This window comes from Neolamprologus multifasciatus, chromosome 14 (assembly GCF_963576455.1).
Source record: "Neolamprologus multifasciatus chromosome 14, fNeoMul1.2, whole genome shotgun sequence".
Classification (NCBI taxonomy): Eukaryota; Metazoa; Chordata; class Actinopteri; order Cichliformes; family Cichlidae; genus Neolamprologus; species Neolamprologus multifasciatus.
The window spans coordinates 28748453-28766844 of record NC_140452.1 but is presented as its reverse complement, the minus strand read 5'-3'; the positions used below and the strand labels follow the sequence as shown (position 1 = coordinate 28766844).

At 40.6% G+C, this 18392-nt stretch overlaps 1 protein-coding gene across 5 annotated transcripts in view; it reads right to left on the bottom strand.

The window, feature by feature from the left end:
* Positions 1 to 71: 71 nt before the first annotated feature.
* rasa2 (RAS p21 protein activator 2) overlaps positions 72 to 18392 on the bottom strand; it is a 35786-nt gene continuing 17465 nt past the window's right edge. The window contains exons 7-25 of one of the 5 annotated variants that reach the window (XM_085131243.1): positions 17431 to 17503; positions 17261 to 17331; positions 16585 to 16686; positions 12629 to 12782; positions 12363 to 12511; positions 11945 to 12059; positions 11243 to 11317; positions 10954 to 11077; positions 10376 to 10482; positions 10171 to 10254; positions 9956 to 10033; positions 9801 to 9874; positions 9519 to 9625; positions 8748 to 8830; positions 8227 to 8435; positions 7512 to 7615; positions 7244 to 7297; positions 5724 to 5901; positions 72 to 5041 (exon numbers count right to left, since the gene is read on the bottom strand). In XM_085131243.1, coding sequence (XP_084987369.1) covers positions 5011 to 5041; positions 5724 to 5901; positions 7244 to 7297; positions 7512 to 7615; positions 8227 to 8435; positions 8748 to 8830; positions 9519 to 9625; positions 9801 to 9874; positions 9956 to 10033; positions 10171 to 10254; positions 10376 to 10482; positions 10954 to 11077; positions 11243 to 11317; positions 11945 to 12059; positions 12363 to 12511; positions 12629 to 12782; positions 16585 to 16686; positions 17261 to 17331; positions 17431 to 17503 — 1972 coding nt within the window. In that variant the 3' untranslated portion in view covers positions 72 to 5010. The remainder of the gene's footprint in view (positions 5042 to 5723; positions 5902 to 7243; positions 7298 to 7511; positions 7616 to 8226; positions 8436 to 8747; positions 8831 to 9518; positions 9626 to 9800; positions 9875 to 9955; positions 10034 to 10170; positions 10255 to 10375; positions 10483 to 10953; positions 11078 to 11242; positions 11318 to 11944; positions 12060 to 12362; positions 12512 to 12628; positions 12783 to 16584; positions 16687 to 17260; positions 17332 to 17430; positions 17504 to 18392) is intronic. The other 4 variants (XM_085131245.1, XM_085131244.1, XM_085131246.1 and 1 more) reach the window with 4 other exon arrangements.

The window sequence follows — 18392 nt, the reverse complement described above, 5'->3', positions numbered from 1 at the left end:
AGAGGGTGGAGTGTTTGTGACAGATAGTTAAATAGAATATATGATTATTACAATCTGTGAGGTTTTTATAGCCAATAGCAGCTTCACTGTTACACTCGGTGGTCTGATATTTGTGTTAACTGCCTTTTATAACACTGTTCAAATCTCTGAGGAATGTTTCCAGCAGTTGAGTCTGTGCCATGAAGAATTACAGCAGCTCTGAAGTAAAAAAAAGGGGGATCTGAGAGTTAGGGAGACGTTATTTGGGTGTTTTCACCCTCTCTGTGGTGTAGCTGGAGCAGGAGATGCACACGTAAGCGCAACACATAGAAAGACTGCACACGCACTTCAGGGACCACAAAGCAGCATCCTGTATGATCTGTGTATTTAACCTTAAACTCCTGTCTGAGTGTGCGTCTACCTTTACAGATGGAGCTCTTTGTAAGGTGAGGACATCTCACACTGTGGTATAAATTCAATCCTCTAAACCCAAATATTTTTCCACCCAGAGACATTCAAAACTTGCCCCCTCCCCACCAGAGGAGCGAAAACATGTCTTTCATGTTTGATGTTTATTATCTTTTACTGGTTATTAGCTCTTACCCTTAGCAACCTTGGCAAAATCACACCAGCTTATCAGGATCTCGCAGATGTGCGCTGAGCACAGGCAGTTGAAGCGTGCCTTACTTGTATGGTAAACAGGTTAAACAGGTATCTGGACTCAGACCAAAGTAATAAAAGTCCTGCTACCAACACTTTTAAAGTATTTCTAGGCAGCCAAGCTAGTTTCCATCTTTTATGCTAAGCTAAGATCTACATTTCCAACTGTACAAACGTCAAGCTCGCTCATCACAGTTTGCCACAAAGCCAGCTTAGCCTCGGTCTAAAAACTAACTTTCTACAGTTAGAGGGCATGAGATGATACCTGCAGCCTATTCAGGTTGCACAGGAAGTCCAAGAAGGTTTTTTCTGCATCTTCCTCAAAGTCTCAAGAGTGTGGAGGAGATACTAGGGCGCAAGCTGTGGCATAGGGCTTTAGACGGGTATCAACCCAGCAGCAGGACAGGTAAACGCACCTTTGTGCGAGGAAAAACAGCAGGAGCACGCTGTTAGAAACAGGGTGGCGAGAGGGTCCAACATATTTTAGAGTCGGGATGAGAAATTAATTCAGCAGAATTTAGTTTGTCCTATTGGTGCAGCCCATCTATGCAATCCCTCCTTGCTAGCCAACAGTATCCTGACGCTGTTATTATGGAGAAAATAATCTCGACTGTCAGACTTTAAGTTGGCACAGTGAGCCCTGGGTCGCTCCTGGTGCCCGGCCTAACGAGCCGATAGTCCGTTGGTGGTTCCTTCACGTTGAAAACATTGGTGCCATTGGCTGGCCCTCAATTTGCTATAGACCTGAATCCAATTGCAAACCTTTAGCAAGTTATACGCAAAATTACACAACTTGTTTCTTTGTCTGAATCTTGGAGGACACTGTACGCAGGTCACATGAGCGCAGTAGGAAAACAGACACCTAACAAACAGAAGAGGCACTGGCAAAGTGTTTTTATTATGAAGAGACACAGAATAGACCATTTATGGAAAAATAAAATGTTTAATGTGTATAAAAATAACAGACATTTAGAAGAAACGAGCTGGAGATGTGACGATAACATCGAACCGCTCACCGTTTACTGGACAAGAAGAGGCAAGAAGAGACTTTAGCTTAAAAAAAGAAAGAAAGAAAGAAAGAAAGAGAAAGAATGAAAAATTCTACAAAGCCTTCAGACAGTCATCTGCACTCACACTCTGCTTTGACACAGAACAATCTGATTGGCAGGAGAAAAAAAAAAAAAAAGATTGTTTCAGATACACCTGCAAAAACAAACTGCAGTGATATCAGATTTTGGTCCTTCTTAAGAGCTCGGAAACTCATATCAGATCTGCATGTTGGCTAATACCTTAATTTCCCCTGTGTTCACCTGATAGATCAAAGCACATATGGACATTTCCCTTCCTGTTGGGTAATTATGAAATGAAGCTGGCTGTAGTCCAACAGGAAAGTCACGTTTCCACATAGAGACCGTTTATGACAACAAACAAATGAAGAAACTTCCCTTATTAAAATCAGATAGATTAAAACAACCCATCCCTGTTCACGTTTTATGAAAATAAGCACACATACACCACCCTCTAATTTACTGGCCTTATTAAAACTAGCAATGGAGTTAGCATGCAAGCTTATGCGATACAACAACAATTGATTCTAAGCTAGCTTTCCGATTCAGATCCAGATGTCGAAGTTTGTACCAGAGATTTGTTTTTATTCAGCGTCACTCAAATCATAAGCAAAGTCCATCAACCGAATCGGCGTGAAATCACTTTACAGTTTTATTTTGGCTCCGATCAGGCACGTTGTTCACTACTGACGTGCACGTGAACACGCGACATTCACCGCAGTAACACTGTGTTAATCAGCTTCAACGAGAGGGAGTTATGACCGCGAGGAGCCAATAAGGAGTGCGCACGGGGATAGAAAACACACACAAAACAAAAAAACAACAACAACAAAGCATCCAGCCTTGACGAAGTCGACAGACTGAGAACAAAAGTACCAGCTGAGTAATACATTAAAATCAGTGTTTAAAAGAGAGAGAGAAAAAAAAAGGTACAAAACATTTTCCTAGAAAAATATATTGTTAAATGTACAAGACATGCAAGTTAGAAATAGATAATGGACCAAAGACACAACTCATGAAAACAATCACAGACAAATAAAAGAAAAGACACAGTTAACCCTGTAATATCAGCATTCAATGTTTAAACTTTAGATGTTCAAAGGGGACCCGTTATACTCTTTCACTGCTCCATGTTTGTATTTCTTCTCATTTGATCGTCTACCTAAAATAACCTGTTTGACCGCTTGTCTCTTTAAGGCTTTGTGAAATCCTTCCTTCTGATTGGATGCCCTAGATATCCCCCTATATGGAGCTGAGATGACCATATAAGGGGATATCCACTCTCTGACATCATTACCATGCATGAGTAGAAAAAACACAACAAAACGACCTCTGAAACAGTGAATGCAGAGCAGTGTGAACTTTTAACTCTGCATACACTTGTTTATATGAGCACCCACAATTAAACCTGTAAGTATATGAGAGAATTTAGAAGCATAACAGGTCCACTTTAATTAATTTTGTCTCTATTCAACACTTCATCGTTCAAATGGGAAGCAGACTCAAAACCACAGGAAGGAACAAAAAAAGAAGTCAAAAATCAAGACTGAATCAAAGTGATTGTTCACTGGTTCTTTCAGAGGGAAAAAAATGAACAAAAAACAAACAAACAAACAAACAAACAAAAAACAATCCACCAACTGATAATCAAAATCAGCCTAACTGGGGGGAAATTTTGCTGGTTACCACTTAAAAAATAAAATTGAGTAGCTGGTTTGTGTCAGTTACAAACAATAAACTGAATTAAATTAAAATGGAGTAAGACCCACAAAGTAAATTGGATAATCTCTATTTTACGCAATCAATCTTGATTATTTGCTATTGCTTTGTTCATCTGATGCAACCCTACTCCTGCAGGACATGCATGCTAGATTATGAGTAACTTTAAGAGTCTGACAGTTTGTAATAACATAATTTTTTTCCCTTTACTACACAGACGTTTCTCTACTGGTCAATGCAGCAGAGCGCTGTGGCAAACAGCTGTGCCACATTTCAAGCAAATTCCCTAAAGACAATGAAACAGAACAGCTGGAGCCGCGATAGTAAAGAAGGAGGACATAACGTGCGCACTGGCGGAGACTGTCTGGACTAAAGCGTGAAAGACAGGGGCGATTTTGTTATTCCAATTGGTTCCTCTCTGCAGGTCGAACATCATTTCTTACATAAGCCACTGTTAGTTAGGTTTCAAGGCTCTCAACACGACAGCACAGATCTGACGCACACCGTACCGATACGATTCACAATCACAGGGAAATACAACTCTTCACTACAGTCGTGCTATCAGGATTCAAAACTGAACGCATGCAAACTGCTTGCCTTAAGTCACTAAAAAGTAAAGGATATGTTAGCAAAAACGTACACATAAACCAAACATATATATATTTATATTTATATATATATTCATCTTATTTATCTCCATTTTTAAACCATTTGTATTCAAAATACATTAATTTCTTCAAGTTCATGTTCAAACCTATGAAATCGTCTTTGGTCAAGAAAAATATCTTAAAATCTACAGGCTATAAATGTTATTGTACAGGAATGAAACAAAGGATCATGTAACTGATCAAAATGGGGAAAGCTGATACCAAGTATCCAATCATTTTCTATTTGGAGTGCTCCAAATATTTAAAGTGCTTCTGCATTATTCCCTCAGCATTTGATGTGAAAGAAACATCCGTCAAAGTAAGGCAGACCGGTTCAAATGTTCTTTGAAAATATACATTTACATTTGTTCAGGAGGAGGAGAAAAGACTGAAGTTTACAGGGGGAGGGGCCTCCAGATTGGTGATTAGGAATCAACTGTAAAGACAGATGTTCACAGATGAGAGGAGAGCATCATTACAGCTGTTCGTATAAAACTCGGTGAATAAAAGAAAAAATTAGCAGCCTATTCACACACCATCTAATGATGCCCATTTCACACAGCTGTACGTAAAAAGGGGGACATAAGTTAAGACACAGATAGAATCTGTGACCTTCACTGCAGAGGACGGGAAGGAGATGAGGCAACGTACTTCCAAAAAGAAAGAAAGAAAAAAAAAGACAAAAGAAAACACCTAAGGGTTCATTCCTTTCGAGGATCAAGGTGCGATCCTGGTCAAGCTCACAAGCTTGTTCTGGCTCCCCTTCTCGGGCTGTCACTGGTGTAGTGGACTCATGACATGTGGAGGTCAGGTGGTGTATCATTCACCTGGTCGCACCTTTTCTCACTGGCACAGCTTCTGGGGCTTCTAATGGACAACGTAGGCGCTTTGTTGTGATGCAGGCGTGGCTGCTTTTGGACCACATCGCCCCAGCCAAGTTATGAGGTTTTTCCCACTATGGGGTTGTCACTGAAACAGGAAGGAAGACAAAGATAATGAGTAAGTGATCTTTCTGAGAGTCCTGTGCCACAGCTGTAATAAAACATTAAAGTTAGGGCGTTAGTCCCTTTAAGTCAAACTTTCTTTTGTTATTTCTGCAAGCTTCCCAGCTTTACTTTTAGTGTCCAAAACTTTTGAACTGATCCTCAGGTGTAGCTGAGATCCAGGTGTTCGTCCTGGATCATCATTATCATTATAGGGCAGGGATAGAGGGGCCATAGTCAGAGTTAGGATTAAGGTTAGGGTTTGCTGTGTGACGTGATGGTGTTTCCATGTCGAAAAACTATGACATCACAACAGTATTAATGGTCCCTTGCAGTATTAAAACCTGGACCAACATTGATGATGATGATGATCCAGGGACAACTACAACTTGGGGATATCAGATGTTGCCCTGTGGACCTGTGATGTCCTTTGCAGGGCTTTAGATCACAACTTAAGCGTCTTATTTTGAAAATTTCCCAGTTTTCTTTGCCATCATGTTCTGCACTTCCTCTACCAATTTAGATCACATAGTCCTACTTTCAGCATCCACACTGCAGAATGTGTTTTAGTATTATTAATAAGATTTCCACATCATTTACCGTCACTGCATTATATACTCATACTGCGTAAAAGTGGTGTATCGTAATAATGTAACATGGAGACTTACAGGCTGCCGTACTGCCGTACGTCATTCCTGATATTGTGCTGCCGCTGCAGCTCCTCCATGATGTTTCGGAGCTGTTTCAGTGTGTGAAAGGTCTCTTTGGGTTCCTGAATGGTGAACTTTGAGTATTCCTCCGGCTCTCGCTGGGGGCCCTGATACACTGCCAAACTGGCACAGGCATCTGTGGAGAGGACAAACATTACAAAGTGCAACTTCAAGTGCTCGGAAGGGAGATGGTGAACACGAAGATGGCAGGAAACAAGTTTTTATCTACGTGACGATATAGTGAAGTAACAGCTTCATTAGCAGTATGTGCAAAACAGTTTACCCTCGCTCTTTTACACAGACACCAGAGTGAAGGTAGAAAAACTGAGATGGCAGACTGGGTGTCCGAGGTGTTCAGCCCAATGGGGAAAACCATGTGACACAAACAAAGGAGGCGTGTTTAATAGTTTGTATGAAACGTGGATGCAAACGGTGGCCCTGAGAGGTCAAACTGCAAGAAAACACCAGTACATAGAAAAACTCCTGCAAAAGCACATGAAACACAAGAAAAATAATAATAATTAAATTACAAAACAAAACGGAAGTGTTTTCCTTCTTTAAGCGCGTCCCAGTGCAGTCCCGTGCATGTTTTGGTTTCTGTCACTTCCACAGCTCGTCTGTCCTGTTATTGTCTCCCTAGAAACACTTTGTTGTGTTTTGTGAGATTTTCCTGCTGCTTTCTTATCTTGCAATCCGTTTGTTCTCTCAGAGCCGCCGTAGATTTAACTTTAAGGTCAGACAAATGAAGCTGGTGCAAAAGTGCCCCAAATTAGCCACCAGATGGCGATAGCTGTGTCTGCAAAAGGACTTGTTACTATACAAGTCTGTGGGAAAATGTTTATTGAGATATCCAAACAGATTCCCGATGACTTTATGGGCTCAGTCACTCATTTTGGGTCACACTGAATAATAAATTAAATCTATGTTGTAAAGTTCGGCGATACTGTGTTTGAGGAGGATTATCTGTGGGATGTTGCAAAGAAAAGCGTCTGGACTTCTTTAAGTTACTTGAAGACGTTTCACCTCTCATCCGAGAAGCTTCTTCAGTTGTTGGGGGATACTCCCACTAGGTCTATATCTGGGACTCTCCACCATTTGACCTTAGAACTGAAGTAGCTTCTCGGATGAGAGGTGAAACGACTTCAAGTATCTTAAAGAAGTCCAGACGCTTTTCTTTGCAAGCTTCTTTGACTACGATGACCTGGATGACTGAGAACCTTCACAGACCTATCTGTGGGATGGTTACCAAATGCTCATCAACAGATGATGTCACAGTAGCTACGTGACCATTTATACTGTCTGTGGTTTTGATTTAAGATGTTGGTGCTCTAGTGGTCCTGAATTGGACCAACTTAACATTTAAATCACCAAATGAAGGCTGAAAAATGAGTTGTCCCGCCACACTGGAAATTAAAAGTTTTGCCCTCAGTCGTTCGTGTGAAACACACCATAGTGAGGAGAATGAATGAATTTAAAACCTGACATCTTCATACGTTGATTGCTTTGATGGCTGATCCCACAAGGTACAGCTGCTGGTGATTAAAAAAAAAAGCTCGCAAATGTCTGAGAGACAAACACCAGCTGATCCGACCTCACTCTGCACAACACTGGGCCTAATGTATACATAAGGCTTGTAGTCTTATACGATTAAACACCCTAAACTGAACATCATATCGTGAGTCAGCTGCATTTATATGAATCATACCCTGCTCTCTCTAATGAAGCATTTCTGAAAACGATACTGACCCTCCATGCTCTGAAGCTTTGTATCGTTTGCTGAGAGGAGTGAGAAAATTCTCTCTGCTTCTCGGTCACAGTCTATATCCAGCTGCAGGTTGGCCAGCATGGTGCTGAAATAGGAGAGAACAAAAGTGTAGAGAAATCAGGAAAAAGCAGCAAAAAAGGAAACTCACAAACTAAGAAAAAAAACTTAAATACATGCATCTCTCCACTCACACACATCACTACACTACAGACGTTAGCATGAAAGTGCACCATCTGACTCATCTTTGTAAACTTGCTAAACATCTACAGAGGCGGTGAAGAAGATCGACAACATCAGAGCAGCTAAATGACGGTCCTCAAAGTCAGTAGCTGATAAATGAAATCAAACACTTCTCAATTAAAGCTCAGTTTAGTCCCTACAAAGCCTCTTCCTTATTGAAAACTTCAAACTTAACCTGCTTTGATGCCACGCTGAAAAATCAGCACACCTGAAAAATCCTGCTTTAGAAGTTTTCTATTTTCCATTTGAAATGTCCTCATAACAAGAGATAATGATTAAAAGGTTAAGGTTTGCTTGTGAGCATCTACACAGTCAGTCAAACTTAAGACCAGCAGGCCATTTTATTAAGCGTTTATTGTGATCTGCAACACACGCCCCACAGATGGCAGCGAGGATACTAAACCATTCCCCGCGCTCCGCCCCTCGCTGTGGTGTTGATGTGGAGGAAAAACTCACGTTGTGCAGGGCTTGCAGCCTGGAGCGTTGCTACTCAGGCTTTGGCAGCACTGCCAGGCCCCGCTGGTGTAGTTTGACGGGTGGAAAGTGGCCAGGCGTCCCTCGTTGCAACGACTGACCTGGCTCAGGACCTCCAGCCACTCGCTGGCTTCCACGCAGTTTCCAGCCTGGACGTAAAGAGGCTTTTCAGAGTGGACCACCTGAAACATCTGACGCAAGACAAACAAAGTAGTTAAACTATGATGTGACCGTTTCATTCCCATAAAGGTCATTCTGAGCGCAAGAAACAAAGCGCCCCTCTTCGCCAAGACAGAAAGGACTGAGGCATGCGATGCCAGCAACAACAATATTGTCATTTCTGTACTTCATTTGAAAGTTAACGTGCCCATGAGACCAACAATGCGCCGTTTTCACTGTTAATAATAACAGGAGGAAGTGACACTGGCACTGACGTTTCCATTTTAAACGGGTAATACATGAGAAGTGATGACGGGGCCATGTGAGAGGGGGAACTGGCTTACATTTTTGCGGTTAAAGGCACTTTCATCCACTTTCTCCACCGCCCGGATATTTTTGACATTAATGGTGCGGTCGGCATCTTTCCCTGGGGAGAACAAGTCATTCTGTTAGGTTTACACACAAACAGCCTCCAGTCTCAACAACATTACCGTTTAGGTTAAATAATGAGCAGAAGAAAATAAAATATTCAAACTTCTCCCTTGAAAGTAAAAGCTGCATTTTTTGAACATATTTTTTGGGAAATTCCTTGAAGACAGTTTTATATTCCTATCAACTGGCTCCAATGATTGATGATCAATCTTATTTATTATCACATCCTCTCTTTCTGACAATTTACTGAGCACTCGAAACTTTCCTTAAGTATCACAGAAAGGCAGTATTTACTCTGCAAAGCCCTCAAAAGATGCATTGCATTAATCAGCTGATGCAAAGTCAACACACAAGTAATCAACACAGGAAACTACAAAAACAAATCAGGTTATTGTATATGCTTATTGTCCAGTACTTTAAAAGGCATAAACAGAAAAAAAAGTGCTTGCATGAATGGGTGAATGAGGCAAGTATAAAGTGCTTTGAATACTCAGTAGAAATGCACTATATAAAAGAACCGGTCCATTTAGTCTCTTAATTTTATAAGTAATATATAAGCAATTACTTTAGCTCCATCTAGTGCTAGTATCGGGAACTTAGCATTGCGTGTAACCCGTGCATACGTGTTTGTCTCATTAGTTTTCATCACATTCGAGTATGAGATTACAGTAAACTGGTCTCACCTTTATGTTTGTGGTAGGAGAGCTCCCTGTTGGTCAGTCTGAGCCATCTCTTCTTAAATGTTTTCATTCCAGGGGGTTTTCTCCCCTGAGCACGTTTCTGTACTTCCCTATAAAAGGACAGGCTAAAGGTTCAAATCTGAGCTGATTTACTTGAGGCAAAAAAAACATAATTCACTTGTTGTTTTATGCCTAGTGCAGAACTGATGCCAAAGCTCCCCTCAAGGTTTCTTTATTACCAAGTGAGAGTTCTCAATTCTGCCCAGACTTGAACTGAACACTCACCCCTCCTTGAGAACGACAGCGTCTTCCAGGCCACTGGACTCTTTACTGACGTTGGAGGAGATTTCATCCAGAAACTGGAAACAAAATGATAACAGCCATTAGAAATGATGAATCCTTTTATAGACCTTTGGGTATGTGAGGGGGGAAAAAAATACCTTTTTAACTTTTTCGATACACTTCTCTTCCTGGAATGATTTGAAGAAGTCATACATATAGGTTTCTTTAAAACTGGACTAGAAAGAGAAAAAACAAAGTGGGTTTAATTAGCATAACAGGAAAAAAATGCATTTGGAAAGTGCCTCTGTTTGTCAATTACTATAAAGTGGACAACACGTAGCTCACACTAGAATTTCAGCAATATAAATCTTACCAGCTTTTTTGACAAGCTACCCCAGCTGCCGAGAGTCTGAATGGTTTTTGAGATGAGTGTGAGCGTCCGGGAAATCTCAGGATCCTGCAGTTACAGAAAATGTACAACGGCACCGAGGTTTAACCGACTGAGAACGTAAACTGCATCGCTACGCTACGCAACGCTCACTGGTCATTAGCGCTGAGAGTGGGTGACGTGTACTTACAGGATGATGGGAACGCAGTTGAAAGGAGTGAGGAGAGAGAACAGCAACAGCAAAAAAGCGCAGAAACACAAAGCTGCTGACGGCTGAGTACTGAACATGTGGGTCGCCTGTGGAGAGGAGAAAGAAACACCTGAGAAACCAGCACATTCAATTCAATCAGCAAAAAAATGGCTTATAAAATAGAGATATTTTATATGAGAAAAGCTCAAAACTGTCAAAATAGACCAAAACCTCAGAGGAATGTATCGAGCAACTTGCTGAATCTATGCCATGAAGAATTAAGTTAGCTCATAAGGCAAAGCAAAGGTCCAACCCAGTAAAATCAAGGTGTAAGCAATGAAAAGACTGGTGAGTGTATATATAAATATGCCAAATATAATTTGGTTTAATATACTGCTGTGGACTACTAAGGCATTTAGCCAGCAGCAACATCGCAATCTGCTAAAAGCCCTGCATAATTTTACAGCAGTTTCTGGAGTAAAATGACATTTGCGTCACAATTTACACACCTGCTGTGGGTGTGCATATAACCTTTTGTCACAGCAGTTTTGCTTTTTAACACTGGCTCTACGTTTTACCTGGAAAGCGTTTGCAGGCCAAATGCCTCAGAGACCTGAAGACGTCACACATTAGTGGTGGGCAGTTAGAACTTGACTGGGTGATGGAGGAGAAAACTTTCTGGACGTAAACCTGCAGGTTTTCCTGCACAGGTAAAGTAAAAAACACACAACAACTTAGCATCACTTTAAAATGTTTTAAACAGAAGCTAAAAAGTGGATAAACACTTTTTTCGCAGTTTTACGACAAGCAAAGCTTCAATTAATCCTGTTACAAGACTGATAAATCTAGTGAGATGGGTGCACTTACCTTGTTGACCTCTACATTGTCACCTTCCTTTAGTTTAATAGGGTCTATCTCACAGGTTTTGTTGGATTCACAAATCTGTTAAAGATACGACGGGAAAAAACAAAAATCAAGCAAGCAAACAAAGAACAATTAGTTTAAACCAAATCTTTAAATTACAAGTGAACAAGAACTGAGATTTCCTGCTGTGTGGAGCTGCACATTTATTCAGATTTTCTTGAAATTGGAGGAACACCAGCTGGACACGGTGAGTGAGAGGAGGGACTGAAGGCATTTTCAACCCCAGCTGTGTCTTTTTGCTTTATGTCGAAGAACTCAAATTAACTAGCAATTGTAAGTCACAGATAAAAGAAAAGACCAAGTACACAATAATGCACACTCTGTAGATACAGTTGCAAGAAACTGTGGTAATTACAGTGGCCTTCAACCTGTACATCTAGACCAGTGTCAACAAGCCAGACAGGATTAAAAAAAAATTACAGTTTTAAAACCGTTTAAAGGAAAATACCCTGCGCCTATCCAAACCCTCCAATTACATCTGCACATCTGCAGACTGAGGCTGAAGGGCAGATGTTTAAGTGGATTTTTCCATTCTAACCCCAGTGATTCATGACTATTCTGGCATCGACACAGGATGCGTGTGTGGGCGTGTGTGTGTGTGTGTGTGTGTGTGTGTGTGTGTATGCGTCTCCTTTTTACTCATACCTCATCTATTACAGGCTTCAAGGTGACAGATAGGTAATTCTTTCCCACAATCTTCATCATGTCATCGATGCAGCGCGTTGCCAGCGAGTTGCCACGGAATATAGTGTTAGCCTCCCTGTATGGACACAGATATTCCACAGACACCAATTAGACTTTATTTTATGACTAGAATTTTTATGAAGTTTCAGAATCAAACCGTCTGAGTCAAGACGAGTAATTAAAACCACATTCACTCTTGAAGCTCTATTGTATTTTAGAGCTGCTTCCTGTTTTATTGCATTAGTCATAGCCAGAAAGTTGAACTGTTTATTAGGGAAAACACAGCGTGACTGCAGTGCAGTAACATCTGTTTGCATGTTTCTATCCGGTATATCTACTTGGCTTGGTGTAAAAAGGTATGTGCCAGAGGAGTACTCACTGAGTGTTGTCCAGCTCCAGTGCTGCCACAGCAGAGACAAAAGGCACGAAGCGATTGTTGTGGAGCAGCAGTCGGACCATCGGCAGAACGACCTCGTATCGCTCTCTGCAAATGTCCCCCAGGATGTGTGCTGCTGATGCTGAGATGGGCTGAAGAAGGGTGAGAAAAAAAGTGAAAAGAGAAAAGACAACAATATCGATCTCTGCATCGTCTCAGTGTGGAATTTTCTCATCAGGATTTGCTTCGACTTAAAGCGTCTGTCTCACCTTCACATCTGGGGATTTGAGCAGCAGGGTGCAGAGTGGCGTGTAGCAGGCAGATGGCAGCACTGTGTCTTCTATGTAGGTCAGCTTCAAACGCAAGGATCCTAAATCATCAGACTTGGATTTGTTTCCGTTCCCTTTTGGCTGAAGGAGATACCTTATGGGTCACAATAAGAGAAACAACACATTACTGTGCTGTGACTAATGAGTCATCCTCTGAACACATGGAACCTGCGACTTATCACATAACCGAGACAGAAACCAGATAACTGAGTACATGTGTGTCAGTCACAGACAGCCTGGACACGTTCCATAAAATATTAACTCTACAACACAACCCACCTAAGATTACACATAATTTAAAAAAAAAAAAAAGAAAAGAAAAAAAAAAGCTGATCCTGCTTGTTTGATACCAACTGTTTAACACATTACAGACCAACTGTACCAGAAAAAAGCAGCAAAACGAACACTGAAGCTTCCAAAAACACTTTACAGGACAGAAGAAAGCATCTTCATTTGTCAAAATGTGCTTTTATCCAATGTCTTATCTAAATATATGATGAGTTGTGCATATATACTCACGCAGAATACAGTTGTTGGAAAAGGTTAGAGTCAAACACAGAGTTTAAACCTGCAACATTTTTTTCACCCCTCCACAGCCAATTGAGGAAAGTGGAAACAAATTTTGAACAAAACAGCTGACATGTTATTATCTTTGATGCAGATAAAGATCGAGAGCTGCTTATTTGAGCACGCAGCAGTTTGCATCTGGTGTGCATCCATCCAGTTAACTTAAGACTTCTTAGCTCTTTGTTTGAATGCACAAACTTCTAGTAGAGATGCCAGATTGTTGTACATGTACTACAAAATTGTGGGAGCTCCACACCATCTGAGCATGGTACGAAAATATAACTAGCAGGACAGCAGGAATAAATAACAGACATGAGGAGTATATACACAAAACAGGAGGAAGGGGCACAATACAAAGTCACACATTAGAGGACAGGGTTGAGAAAGTGATGAGGGTTACATAGGCCATGACTGATATTGGTGGGTGCGTGGGTGGCAGGGTGCGGTGTGGTGGAGGTGGAAGTGCTTGTTTATAGTGGGGGTGGTCCAGGCAAAGAAGCAGTTTATGACCACTAATAATTAACACCTAACACACTCTCCCATATTCATAAATCAGTAACAGCCACTTTAAAGAGCAGATGAAGTAACAACAGAGATGCATGAGATCCTCAAAGTGGGAAAATATTAGAAAGACAAACAAAAAAAACGCAACGTTGAATCAACCAGGAACTGCAATCAGCCGATTCCCAGTGTACTCAGCTCGCACCAGTGACCCTCTGACAGCCTCACGTCTGATTACAAGCCACTATATCTCATAAATACATAACATGTGCACAGTGGCATATTCACAGCCACAAGCTTAACCGGTGTTAGCACAGATGGTCTCAGCTCTGAGTTCTCCAAAGTAAACTGCGGGGGGACCACCACGAAAACGATCCTAACAACAAACCTAATTACACTTAGATCAACCCAACTTAAGTGAACAAGGACAAGTTTAAGTAGGCAACAAAAGAAAAGTGGTTGAACCTATCCAGAGGTCAGAGCCAGCCAAGAGCCGGCAGCTTCGGTATGAGCAGAACGATTAAAGCAGTTAGGAGAAACATTATGGAGACGGGAGAAAAAGAGAAGAGAGTTGATCTCCGGTTATCTAGTGAAGTTATAAATATATTGGAAAGTTATGGAAGTACCTGACATTTATTTTGTTCTATAAATTCACTAGACCCTGCTTTTGTCTAGAAAGATTAAACATGTCAGGTACAGAAACCTATTTTCACTTAATTATTTTCACCTCTTTGCAGTAGCAGAAAACTTTATACTCAGTTGTTTCAGCAAAAGAAGATCCTGTAACTGCAGAAACTGTAAGGGTTTTACAATTTCTTTTACTATTTAAGAAAAAAACAAATCAGTGAATAAAAGCCGATTAGTTTGTATGTGCTGGTTTTAGAAAGAAAATCGAAAGTGGCAAATGCCGGTAAAAAAAGTAAAAAAAAAAAAAATAAGCCAAAAAAAGTTCAATAGGTGCATCTTTAGAAAATATATATACTATAAACATGAAATAGAGTATCAGGAATAGTGCAGTAAATATGCAGCATCACAAAGGATTTAAGTCCACTTTACAAAGGTTTTAAGCAATGAGCATAAAATCTTGAAATGGAAAACAAAACCATGATAAATAGATTGCAAAGCAAGACGATAAACTGGAGGATATTTTACAGCAACAACTGAGAAAAACCAAAAAAGAGGTTTCTAAATGCTGCTCAGTACAGATATACCCACCTGTTTATCACACTATATAAACTAAACAGCTGTCTTTGCTACACTGCCAATTCTTTCCTGCTGGTCTAACAGCTTTCACTTAAAATAAGAGGAATTCAATCATTAGGCTTGTTTAACAGCATATAGGGGTGTAAACCAAAGCACACAAATATTTCAGCTTTATCTCGACATAGGCATTTCAAATGTTAAGAAAATGCTTCTGTCTTTATTACAGGTATGTGCCTAAACAAGGGATGATTTAACTTTGAACCCCTTTTTCAAAACAAGGGGAAAGAAAATCTTAATTTGTGAGGCTGTTCAACCGCTAATCGACGGTTTTGGACATTTAAATTAAGAAAGAAAAGATCAAAATGACCAAAAATCTGGACTTGGGAGGAAAAGTCTTTTTATAATATCCATTTAGACGAGGGGTGGGGGAACTCCAGGCCTCAAAGGCTGGTGTCCTGCAGGTTTTAGAGGAGTCCTTGATCCAAAACAGCTTTTAAATTACTTCCTCAACATGTGTTGAAGTTCTCCAGAGGCCTGGTAATGAACTAATTCAGGTTCATTCATTTGATTCAGGTGTGTTGACCCAGGGCGATATCTAAAACCTGCAGGACACGGCCCTTAAGGCTTGGAGTTCCCCCACCCTTGATTCAGAACATATTAGTCAGCCTAGTGATCAATAAATCTTCCTCCCATAGTGCCTGCACATCTCTCCATAAGCCAACAGGTGGGGTAAAACAACATTATACATGTCGAGTTGGCCTGCAGTCACTGCAGGTTTGCCCGTAATCCCCTTGATCTGTAATCACTGCACACAGACAGAGACACTTTAACAGATCACCTGTACCCAACACTTTTTATGAATGCAACATGGACGACTTCCAGCATAAACACAGGACATGAGGCACTGCCACCATGCATAAGCCACCCACGCACTCGACTCAAAGCCCTCATCTACTAACAAACTGCTATCTGGCGTAATCCCACATCTCCTACTCTGACGCAAAGCAAGGAAAACACCCACACAGTGGAAAAACTGCTGAACTATGAGAAATCTAGGAAGAGTTTTAAGATCACCTTGTAAAAGCAAGAAAATGCAACAGACATGCAAGACTGGGTTCCTGAACAGTGAAACACCAAAGGCAGCGGCTCCACCTTCCAGTGTTTAAATAAATAAAAAAAAAAAAAAACCCCTGTTTGGTAAAGAGGAAGGTAATCAGGCCATGACAGATTAATGATCACGTTTTTGTTTTTTGTTTTTTTTCCCCCGTAGTAAATTTTTAAAGGCACAGACGCACCAGACTCTGCTGGATTTAGTCAAGCACATATAGGTAAAACTGACCCTTCTGAATCTATTTTGGAAAATCTTTTAGGAGTTATGTAAACAGGAGGTAATAGGGGTGTAAACCAAAGCTCATGAACATTTCAGTTTTATCTCAGTATTGCCATTTAAAATGGGAAGAAAATGCTCTGTCTTTATTACAGGCATGTGCCTGAAGGGGGGGTGATTCCACTTTAAACCCATTTTCAAAACAAGGGGACAGAAAATCTAAATTTGTCAGCCTAATGCTCAATAAGTATGCATAAATATGTTTAAAGATAGCGAGATACTTCCGTCTGCTCCTTACCAGGCTTTGTGAATGTGGTCGCTTTGTAGGATCTTGACAGGGACCCGTGTTTCCCCCAGAAAAACATCCTGAGCCAGATTCTCATTGTTCCACAAATCAACTCTGGAAAAAAGGGGAAAGGATGTGGACTGAAAGAATGTTTTTCATCTGCAAATATACAACTGTTATTACAAACTACATGTACAAGTAGCAAGGCAAAATAAATGTTGCTCTTTGTGTCTGTGTGTTCAGCACAAAACAACCACCCACTTCAAATATGGCAAAAAGGGCTTAAAAGAAAAATCACTACCAAGCGGTGCTTACCTGCTTGGTGCATAAAAACCAATACAATGTGTGCAATGACACCACCTCAAATCCAAACCTCAACACCATGCACGAGTGTTTACCTTCAGCTCTGACTAATCTTACCCAGTGAGCTATGAATCCACTGTGATGGAAGCCCCACATATCCTTAACCAGAAATCAAAGGCTCTCCATCAGTAGTCAGAATACACCAAATAAAAATAGTTTTTTGTTTGGGTTTTTTTTTTTTTTTTAAACCTGAAGTCGTTAAGAAATTCTTCTTCTTTTGTCAAGACTATAAAGGGGAAGCATGTACATGTATGTGTGTGTCTGTTAGACAGCGAGAGAGCGTAAAGCGCACACAAAAGGGGGGGAAAAAACCTTCAAAACGCACTTGATCTCAAGTTTCTCGATGTCCTCCTCCTCCACGTTGAATTGAGTCCTCCTAGAGTAGGACCGTGTGACCTGCAGATGAACATGTCATGGTTAATATATACAATTATCTGCTGTAACCAACAGACCATTTGAAACCTATGATGTGGTAACATGTGTTACAAGATTTACCTCAAAGAAGAAGGTCTCTTCAAAATGAGGGTTGCTGGTTTTCTTCTTTACCTTTGTTTTCTTCTGATCAGACCTTAGGGGAGACATTACAGAAACTGAATGCCATTTTCTCCGATAATTTAAGGATTCAGCTATGGATATATTGAGAAGAAAAGGGGAAGAGAAGCATGTGACTCCTATCGCACTGTCAGGGAGTGACTTAAGATGACTAAAATGTAATCTTGCCATCTGTAACAAGGTTCACGATGGTGGCAAGCTGTAAGTGGATGCTCATAGTTGAGCTCATAGTCTTCGTATTCTTGGAAAGTTTAGTCAGCTCACTCATGACATTCATTAAAAAAATAAAATAAAATAAAAATTTGTTTAAACCAGAGTCCAGTTCTGAGTCTTTGATTTTGATATTGTATTCATTTCAAGAGAGGTGTGGTTTGTTTCAGATAGTTTTAATTTGTTTCAGTCTTTCTAATCTTACAATAGCACAAAATCTCTGTCTCATGTTTGCTCTTTGTCTGCGAGCTCCTCCTACACGATCAGGTGTTGAGCAACTAAACCTGGCACACAGGTACAGCTCACGCTGCTCGAGGTTCCTAACTATATCAGAAATCAAGTCATCATGCCTAGCAACTAAAAAGACCTGCTTTTAGCATCTATAACATGCATCCTGTTACTTTAATTCATGACAAAAACAACTCAATAAAACAACTTTATATTCACAACAGTTGAATTATAGATGCCTAATAACAGCCTTGGAAGCATCTAGCTAAAAACGCCCCATTTCCAGCATGTAAAACAACATCTACCACCCCATGTTGGTGGTTCGATTCCTGTCTGCTCCAGTCAACATGCCAAATATCCTTGAGCGAAATGCTAACCCTAAGTTGCTCTCCGATGCATCTACAGGAGCATGAATGTGTGTGAATGTTAGATAGAAAGCACTTACTTAGAAAAAGCATAGAAAAAGG